This window comes from Hylobates moloch, unplaced genomic scaffold (genome assembly GCF_009828535.3).
Source record: "Hylobates moloch isolate HMO894 unplaced genomic scaffold, HMol_V3 SCAFFOLD_1, whole genome shotgun sequence".
Taxonomy (NCBI): domain Eukaryota; kingdom Metazoa; phylum Chordata; class Mammalia; order Primates; family Hylobatidae; genus Hylobates; species Hylobates moloch.
Window position 1 is genome coordinate 231,411,522 of NW_026652276.1, and position 8,986 is coordinate 231,420,507.

Below are 8,986 nucleotides of genomic sequence, written 5' to 3' on the forward strand. Positions count from 1 at the left end.
GCGGGGGACCCAGCTCTGCTCCCCATCCCAAAAAGATTCACAACGGGGAAGGAAAGGAACTTTAATGAGAAATCAAAACATAGGGAACCAAAGTGCAAATCATCCACCCCCCATGGGGGGGCCATCCTGAACCCCACATCATCCCCTCAGCCCCCTTCGGGCCCCCAGCGCAGGCCCAGGCCCTGGAGCTTCTGCCTCAGGTAGCTCTTGAGCTGGGGCAGGCCTCTCTGGGACTCCAGTTCCTCGAAGGGTAGCTGTGGGGACAGGAGAGGGCGGCAGGTTACCCGCAGGCGGGGAGTGAGGATGCGCCACGGGCCAGGCCAGGGCCACTCACCGGCAGGAGCTGGTAGCCCATCAGGCCTAGGTGCCGCTCCCTCAGGGCCCTCGAGCCCAGCAGCACCCTGCCGTCCCGGCAGAAATGCCAGCGTTCCCGCAACACCAGCACCACCCTGCAGGGGGAGGGACGTGGCTCAGGGCATGGCGGGCAAGGTGGCCAGGGCTCCCCCACCCTGCCTCCCTTACCTCTGGGCAGGGTCTCGAGTAGTGGGGCTAGAGGCAGCCTGGCCCTGTGGGCAGGACCTTGGTGGGTATGGCAGAAAGGGGTCCTGGGTCCTCACGGGAAGCACAGCACCAGAGCTGCTGACGCACAGCAGGAAGTCTGGAGGGGGAGCAGGGCCAGCAGCCTTAGCCAGGGCTCCGTCTCCCTGGGCCTGCCGCCTACCCCTTGCTCACCTGTGCAGTAGCCTGGAGGCACAGTCAGGTCCTGGCGGTATTTCTCCTCCCCCAGCAGCTGGCGCAACCCCTCAGCTACTATGTCCTTGTGACTGAGGAGAAAGGACACCAGTAGCAGGAAGGGCCCGGCACCTCATCCTAGTCTGTCCCAGTCTAGTGCCACCACCCTGGGCAAAGCCCTGCTGCTTCAGGGCCCAGTTTTATGGCGGCCAAGAGCTCCCTAGCTTTGGCGCTTCATGGTCCCTCTGGCTTTTCCACTCTGCTGGTCCCAGGCTGGCCCCTCCCCTTGCCCCAGGCTGCCCCATCCACCTGTACTTGCAGCGGGCACGGTCGGTGATGAGAGGCTGGGGAAAGATGGGCACTTGCTGCCTTCGGGGAAGGCGGGGACCCCGGTATCCTGGGAGCTCCAGCTCCACGGCCGTGTCCAGCAGGGAGAGGTAGCGACGCACAATCAGAGCATGAGGGGTGCCTGTGGGGAGGCAGGGACTGGGGCTCTGGGTTGCAGGCCACCCTGCTCCCCTGCCTCTCCAGCCCTCAGGGGCCCAGCCAGCCAGCCATCCTGGCTGCGTACCACTGATGTAGTTGATGAAGCCAGGGGAAAAAACAAAGTGCAGGGCTCTGAAGGGCAGGCACCGCAGTTGGCACAGTGACATCAAGATGTTGACTGTAGCCAGGGGTGCCACCCCTGCTTCCCGAGCCAGGATCCTCTCAAGGCAGGGCATAAACTGCTGTTCCAGGGGCAGGTAGTTCAGCCGCCCAAAGGGCAGGACCAACTTCTGTACCACCTGTGGAGGAAGAGCAGTTCATTACCCAGTGTGAAGTATTTCTGCAGTCATCTTTTACAAGCTAAGCCTTAGAGAGGCTTAGCCCTCAAGTTTGTAACACTGCTGTAAAGACATGACAGTCCCTCCGGCCTCACAGTTCAACAGCAAAGCAGTCACGAGCTGCACATGCCTAATCACCAGACAGGCAGAGGGGACATCACTGTGGGGTCTGGCCCCGAAGACTTCAAGGAGAGGGATGGGTGGAGCTAGGATGCTGCTAGGAGTGCTTTGGGAAACTGCAGAGTTCCAGGAATGCATGCTGGTGACAGGAGGTAGGCAAGCCACAGAAAGGGTGTAGGAAAAGACGCAGGTCCCAGGGGACAGAGAGAGTGCGTCTGCTTCAGGAAAAGATAGCCGAGCTGCATGGGGCGCCGGGCCTGACAAGGTCCCTGAGAATGACAGAGATGCACTGGATGGTGGGTGGCAAGCCCACCTTGCTGCTGAGCTGGGTTTCCTGAACCACCAGGAAGTGGGCAATGGCTTCCAGAAGCTGGGGCTCCCGCAACCGGTGCCGGGCCAGGTGCTGGGCCAGGAGCACCATCACGTGGGGAGTCAGTTCCTCTGGCCTTGCCTCTGTGAAGAACAGCCTGTCACGCTGGGCCTCGGCCGGACCTCCAGCTGGCTCAATTCTACCTCAACCCAGCCAACTGAGCCCACCTTCCTCCTCCTGTCAACCCTCCCCACCCCCATCTGATTTTAACCCCCTCCAGCACCTGCCAGGCTGCTGATCAGATGCTGCCGTGGATACCGCAGAAAACGGGGGCAGCTTAGAGCAGCTTCCAACCCTTGCCCACCTCGGAGAAGGGGCTGCAAAGGGGGAGGTGGCTTCGGAGGGAGGCGGAGCCTTCGCTCCTGTTCCAGGGCACACACCAGGCGACCATCAGATGGAAAGCCTGAGGGGGAGAGGTAAAAGGCAGCCTGGTAACAGAGCTGTGCTGCTGTTCTTATCATGGGGTTACTTGGTGAATTCTCCACCTTTCTCCTCTCCGTTTCCTGAGCGGGAAGGTGTGCTAGAGTTTAAGTGCAAACACTAGAGAAATGTAAAGTATCATGTGGCTATGAGGTATCAAAACGGTCTGTAGGGAGTACATACAAAGACGGCAAATAGGCTTTCATCTCGTACCAATTGTGACAAATTATGGTGGCTTCCTAGGGCACTCTATTAGCAGGAATCTGGGATGGCACCCTAGCGAGGCTGGAAGGAGTGCGTTCGACTCATGATGTCTGCCGCAGACACAGGACGGGAGCAGGAGCAAGCGTTCCTGGGCAAACGCCTGAGAGGCTGGGTCTCTGTCCGTGGTCCTCTACTGTTCTCCCTATTCTTCATTAACACCTAGCCCCCCAGGCGCCCACCTCAAGCCCGTCCTCACCAAGTAAGACTGCAAGGTGCAGACACACGTGGATGGTGTGAATGTCAAAGGAGGGACAGTTTCGGATGATGAGCTGACTCAAGTCCTGCAGTGTGGCCTGCTCCACAGGAGGGGGCCGTGGCCGAGACCCCAAGAGCTGGCCCAGACGACGAAGCGCCACCGAGTAGTGGTGGGCGCGCACCTTGGTGGGGTTCTGGCCCAGCCAGCGCAGCAGCTCCCCGGGGCTCTTCGCCTGTTCCAGAAGCCGCTGCAGTCCTTGCACAGGACCTGCACTGGGGCCTCCTCCAAGAGGCCGGTCCCCCCATTTGCTGGGCCCCAAACAGCAGGGCTGTACTGGAGGGATCAGCAGCAGACCAGACAGCCGAGCAGGGGAGGTCTGAGCAGAGAGCAGGACTCGAAGCATGGAGTTGGGTGATGGAGACCCTGAGGGGCAGCCCAAAAAAGGGGGTGAGGTTTTCTCCAAACGGGAGAAAGACCTGCTACCTACTCCTTACCTCACTCCTCATTTAGGGGGCCTGTGGTCAGAGCAAGCGTTTGTGACTGCTCTGGGCCTCTTCCCCACCCCGCCCCTCTGCCTCCTTCCTTTGAAACAGCAATCATAATCCTCAGTGCGCTCAGCGCAGCGCTACTTGCAAAGCAATTCCACATGCACCATCTCTGATGCTCCTTACACGCCCATGAAGAGTAGGCAGGGCTGGCATTACCTCATTTCACCGGTGGAGAAACGCAGGCCCAGAGCAGCGAAGGGGTTAAGTTAAGCCCGAGGTCATTAACCGGGTTAGTGGTCGCGCCCAGTCTGGAGCCCAGGCGGCACCGGCGTGCACTCTCCCGACCACCTCCCTCTCCCGCAGGAGGCGGCGGCGGCACAGAGGGTAGAACGCGGGTTCCGCGGCTGGACGGTGCTGGGTTCCATGCTGGGCGCTCCCACTCACCAGCGGCGTGACCTTGGACAAGTGGCTTCGTCTCTCTAAGTCTCCTCACCCGTGAAATGAAAACGCAGCGCCCACCTCGCAGGGCGCGCGTGGAGCCCGAGTGCACTGCTTTGCGATGGCGCGGAGTCCGCGAAGTCGGGGGCCCCCACACCCACCCCGGCCCAGGGACGCCAGGAGACCGTGGCCGCTGCCGCTAACACCAGCTCCCGCTGCCCTCCCGCAGCCCTCCCCGCAGGCGCCACCCCTACATGACTCCCCGGGCCCTGCGCAGGTCGCTCCCTCAGTCGGTCTCGGGGCCCGGGGGCCAGGTTCCCCCCGCGGCCTCCTCATCGGCTGGCCACCGAGTCCGCCATCTTCCCAGCAGCCCCTAGATAGCCGCCCGGACGCCAATCCCGAAGCAACTATCGGCCCTCGGAGACGTGGCTCCCGGCAGGCACTGCGAGCCAGGGAGCCGCGAGCCCCGCCCGCGGGAAGTGCGCGCGCGGCGCCGGGGGCGGGGCCACGGAGGCCGGCGCCAAAGCCAGAGCAGAACGCGGGGGAGAAGGGAAGGCGGTGGGCCAGAGTCGAGGGCGCAGTCCGTGCCCTTCTCTCCCAAGGAGCGAGGGCTCCCCGCCCGCCAGCCCGCACACACTCAGACACACGGCAAGAGTGAAAACTTCACAGTTACTTTAATCTGCACAGGTTCCAGGGAACTCCTCTGCCCCTCCCCGCTCCCCTTCACCAGCCTCCCACCGTCCTGGCGTCCCCAACTCAGCCCAAGGAGCTGTCAGGAATTGGAGGCGGCTGGGTCCTCCGGCAGAACGCTAAGACCGGCCCCAGGGGCGGCCCGGCTCTGCCCGGGGCCGAGGCAGCGACAGCAGATGCCCGACCCCGAGGAGCCCACTCCCAGTGCGAGCTGAGGGCCAGCAGCCCCGGGAGGTGGCCCCGAGCCCCGGCGGTCACAGGGCGGGGCCTCCCCCAGCCCCTGGAGTCCTCTGCGGCGCAGGGCTGGGCTCCAGGGCAGCGGGAAGAGGCAGGTCGGAGAGGCGGGCCTAGGCAGGCAGCAGCTCCCGCCGCGGCGCGGGGAGCAAGGTCCGGAGGGGCCGGCGACGCTGCCAAGCGCCCGCGGAGGCACTACGGGCGGTACATGGCAAAGGCCAGGAGACTGAGGAGCAGGGTGAAGCCGGCCAGGCCCAGAGTGGCGGTCAGGGGAAAGAAGGGCCGGTACTGGATCTGGCAGTACCAGAGCAGCAGCAGCAGCAGGAGCAGCAGGGGCAGCAGCAGGCTGCCGATTTCCAGCCCGGAGGGGCCGGGCTCGGACCCCGGCGGGCAGGGGGGATTTGGGGGACCGACTCTCGTGGACACGTGGCAGTGGAGAACGCAGTTGGGAGGGAGGTGAAGGCTGCCCAGGGTCTGGGTGTCGTCGCCTAGCAGCTGCCCTTGGTAGATGAGTCGCACCTGCTGTTCCCGGCCGGGAAACTGGGTCCTGAGGAGAGAGGGACCTGGGTAAGAGAGCAGGCCTCAGGCAATCCTAGTCCCTGGCCCCGGAACAGCACTCCCACCCTCCCCCTGCCCTCCACACCACACCGGCCCTGGCCTGGGAGGGAACGTCTGCCAGGGAAACAAGTGCGGTTGTGATCTGGAGCGCTCAGCGCCTCCAGTATAAAGGAGGGCTGGGTCTTAGGTGTCTCCGGGGGCGTTCTGCAACCACTCCCCCAACCCCTGTCTTTAGCATTGCTCCTGCCTCTTGACCTACTTACCTTTTCAAGGAGCCAATGGTGTCGTGGGGCCAGGCCCTGGCCACCTGCTCTGAGTCATTGAGGAATTTCAGCCGTAGCACGAGGGGCTCCTGCGGGGAGTCCGGGGCTGGCGGTGTTGCTGTGAACCCCGTGCTGGGCTCTGGCTGTGCAGCTTGACCTCTGTGTCTCAGGCTGGGGGTCTCTGCCCCTGGGGCCTCCCTTCTCATGCTGTCGGTAGCTGCCATGGCTGCGCTGGGCTGGGATGGCGTTGGGGTCCCTGACGGCTGGGGCAGTGGGTCCCCGCCCTCAGCGGTGTGCGTTGAGACCCAGGCGAGGGCCAGCACCAGAAGGCAGGCAAGCACCGAGAAAAGGACGGTCACCTCATCACCCACCCCTTCAATCAGGGTCATGGCGCCTGCCTTGCCCGCCGCGCTACCGAGCTGGAGAGGCACAAAGAGCCCGTGAGGCCCGGGCCCCCTGGCCAGGAGCCCTAGAACCTCCACAGGGTCCTGCCCTCACCCCACCGCGATGCTCCCGCCGTCCTCAGCCTCCGTCCTCACCCACCCCAGGGTACCGGCTGCTCTGCCTCCCAGTCGCCCCAAACTTGCCTCCGGGTGCCCCTTCCCATCGCCGAATCCCAAGTCCTAACTTTCTGTCATCTGAGCTCGAGGTCTTCAACCAGCTCCCAACTCACCCAAACCCTATCCCAAGGTAAGGGCCTAAGCAACGCCTCTCCTAAACTTCACCCCAACCAAACTTCACCCCCAAGTGTATCTATTCGCCTGCCGACTTCACCCCAGTGTGTCTACTCCTCCACCGACTTCACCCCAGGCACATCTACTCCGTTGCTAAAGTTTCTCCGAGGTGGGGGTAGAGCCTCTGTGCCCCCACCCCCCGCCCCCTGCGTTACGGTTCACCTAAACCCCACCCGCGGCACAGGACTGCTTCCCAGGCTTCCCCCACAGCAGACGTCAAACTCCGCCCCTGGGCAATCTGGAGCCACCGAGCGTCACCACCCACCCAGCTCGGCCCCCTCCAGGTCCCCTCAACCACACTCCGCGGAGGCTAACTCCGCGCCTCCTCTGGAAGTCTCTCCAAGCCCCGGGGGCTGCCAGATCCCGCCCGGAATCCGAGACTTCACGTTCCCCACCCCCACCCCTCATCACCCCTCCCACCTTCCCGCCCCCCGGAGCCGCAGGAGGGCACGGCGATCCTGGGCAGGGCGGGCGGGGCCCGACCGGGGCCCTGGGCGGCGGGGTGGGCGCGGTCACGGCGCGGGGACTCACCGCCCGGCTCCCCCAGCTCCATCGCGGCCCCTCGGGCACTTCCGGGCGGGAGGCGCGGAGGTCGCAGGCACCTGAAGCACCCCTCCTTCCCCGCCGCCGCGGCCCGGGGCATTGTGGAACTTGTAGTCCGGCGCCACGCTATCCCCGCCCTCCGCCCTGCGGACCCACGTGCGGGGCTCCACCCGCGGTTCTCTGCGCCTGCAGATCGCTAAGGGGCCGGCGGGGGCGGCTTTGGGGGGGGTTGTGCTACCCCCTAGAGGTTTGGGCGGCAGCAGGGTCCGCCCTCTCCCCTGTTAACAGCCAGGGCATCTGTCACACCAGATACCGACGTCAGCTGGAGCACGTCAGAGCACCCGTGTTCGTGATGCAGTGAGGAATGCTCTGAGGAACTCAGGTGGCCCCTACCCTTATGTCAGAGTGGACGCCAGAAGGCATTTTGGCCACCAAAATTAATTCTTCAGCCCAGAGCCCCAATATCCATGGGCTGCCCCACCAGGCTGGCTAGGGATACCCATCCTCAGGGCTGCCCCTTTCCTTGGTCCCCTCCTCCACCTTCGGGACTCCACAGCCCCTTCAAGACTGTGGAAGAAGCATAGACCTTGGAACCTGGCACAAATCCTGATCCCTTATCCTGTGCTTCTCAGCTATATGACCTTGGGTGGGTTATTGAATCTCTCTGAACATTAATTTCTTCCTTTCTAAAACATACCTCGCAAGTCAATCATAAGGAAGAAATTAGATGTTTTATTAAAAAGTGTAAAAACTAAGGTACATGTCACACAGTAGCTAGCTATTCGCTCACCTCCACCCAAACCTGGTCTCAGGAATCGGGTCTTTGGTGTGTTACTATATGGATGGCATTGAATCCCAGGCCTGTGGATATCTGGATTTTTCCCTCTGGGCTCCTGTAGCCACGGGGATCTCACATCCTGGTTTTTACAGGCCAGTCTTGATTTAAAATAATCTATCCTAGTCTTCCCATAGTTCTTGCCTACTGTGGGAGCAAGTGGCCCAAATATTGCCTTAGGAATGTCAGTCTAGATTGATACCATACAGAACTAACCTATCTCTAGTTCCATCCCTCCTGTTCATTCATTTATTCTACTAACATATTTTCTAAAAGATATGCTATGGCCAGGCGCAGTGGCTCACGCCTGTAATCCTGGCACTTTGGGAGGCTGAGGCAGGCGGATCACTGAGTTCAGGAGTTCGAGACCAGCCTGGCCATAGCATATCTTTTAGAAAATATGTTAGTAGAATAAATGAATGAACAGGAGGGATGGAACTAGAGATAGGTTAGTTCTGTATGGTATCAATCTAGACTGACATTCCTAAGGCAATATTTGGGCCACTTGCTCCCACAGTAGGCAAGAACTATGGGAAGACTAGGATAGATTATTTTAAATCAAGACTGGCCTGTAAAAACCAGGATGTGAGATCCCCGTGGCTACAGGAGCCCAGAGGGAAAAATCCAGATATCCACAGGCCTGGGATTCAATGCCATCCATATAGTAACACACCAAAGACCCGATTCCTGAGACCAGGTTTGGGTGGAGGTGAGCGAATAGCTAGCTACTGTGTGACATGTACCTTAGTTTTTACACTTTTTAATAAAACATCTAATTTCTTCCTTATGATTGACTTGCGAGGTATGTTTTAGAAAGGAAGAAATTAATGTTCAGAGAGATTCAATAACCCACCCAAGGTCATATAGCTGAGAAGCACAGGATAAGGGATCAGGATTTGTGCCAGGTTCCAAGGTCTATGCTTCTTCCACAGTCTTGAAGGGGCTGTGGAGTCCCGAAGGTGGAGGAGGGGACCAAGGAAAGGGGCAGCCCTGAGGATGGGTATCCCTAGCCAGCCTGGTGGGGCAGCCCATGGATATTGGGGCTCTGGGCTGAAGAATTAATTTTGGTGGCCAAAATGCCTTCTGGCGTCCACTCTGACATAAGGGTAGGGGCCACCTGAGTTCCTCAGAGCATTCCTCACTGCATCACGAACACGGGTGCTCTGACGTGCTCCAGCTGACGTCGGTATCTGGTGTGACAGATGCCCTGGCTGTTAACAGGGGAGAGGGCGGACCCTGCTGCCGCCCAAACCTCTAGGGGGTAGCACAACCCCCCC

The 8,986-nt window shown here is 61.1% G+C and overlaps 2 protein-coding genes across 11 annotated transcripts; both read right to left on the reverse strand.

Annotated features, from left to right (window-relative positions):
- Positions 1-45: 45 nt before the first annotated feature.
- FASTK (Fas activated serine/threonine kinase) lies at positions 46-4,274 on the reverse strand. 8 transcript variants are annotated; one of them, XM_032762211.2, is made up of 10 exons: positions 4,107-4,272; positions 2,927-3,349; positions 2,351-2,449; positions 1,990-2,129; positions 1,304-1,517; positions 1,042-1,201; positions 733-824; positions 523-658; positions 335-449; positions 46-254 (listed from the first exon to the last, which is right to left on the reverse strand). In XM_032762211.2, exons 1-10 carry the CDS (start codon positions 4,186-4,188, stop codon positions 147-149), a joined length of 1,569 nt encoding a protein of 522 aa, XP_032618102.1. In that variant the 5' UTR covers positions 4,189-4,272; the 3' UTR covers positions 46-146. The 8 variants fall into 8 exon arrangements, with proteins under 8 accessions (XP_032618102.1, XP_032618097.1, XP_032618095.1 ...); XM_032762206.2 differs by having other exon boundaries at positions 2,270-2,449; positions 4,107-4,271; XM_032762204.2 differs by having other exon boundaries at positions 1,042-1,517; positions 4,107-4,274.
- Positions 4,275-4,507: 233 nt separating this feature from the next.
- TMUB1 (transmembrane and ubiquitin like domain containing 1) lies at positions 4,508-7,008 on the reverse strand. 3 transcript variants are annotated; one of them, XM_032762223.2, is made up of 3 exons: positions 6,863-7,008; positions 5,598-6,016; positions 4,508-5,323 (listed from the first exon to the last, which is right to left on the reverse strand). In XM_032762223.2, exons 2-3 carry the CDS (start codon positions 5,984-5,986, stop codon positions 4,972-4,974), a joined length of 741 nt encoding a protein of 246 aa, XP_032618114.1. In that variant the 5' UTR covers positions 5,987-6,016; positions 6,863-7,008; the 3' UTR covers positions 4,508-4,971. The 3 variants fall into 3 exon arrangements, with proteins under 3 accessions (XP_032618114.1, XP_032618117.1, XP_032618115.1); XM_032762226.2 differs by lacking the exon at positions 6,863-7,008 and adding an exon at positions 6,597-6,792; XM_032762224.2 differs by lacking the exon at positions 6,863-7,008 and having other exon boundaries at positions 5,598-6,574.
- Positions 7,009-8,986: the final 1,978 nt, after the last annotated feature.

Coding starts and splice junctions, on each gene's coding strand:
- FASTK (XM_032762203.2), bottom strand. CDS start 4,188: ATGAGGAGGCCGCGGGGGGAACCTGGCCCCCGGGCCCCGAGACCGACT. Junction 3,350..4,106: donor CGCAGGGCCCGGGGAGTCAT/GTAGGGGTGGCG, acceptor GCTGCCCCTCAG/GGTCTCCATCACCCAACTCC. Junction 825..1,041: donor CGTGCCCGCTGCAAGTACAG/GTGGATGGGGCA, acceptor CTTTCTCCTCAG/TCACAAGGACATAGTAGCTG.
- TMUB1 (XM_032762223.2), bottom strand. CDS start 5,986: ATGACCCTGATTGAAGGGGTGGGTGATGAGGTGACCGTCCTTTTCTCG. Junction 5,324..5,597: donor ACCATTGGCTCCTTGAAAAG/GTAAGTAGGTCA, acceptor CTCTCTCCTCAG/GACCCAGTTTCCCGGCCGGG.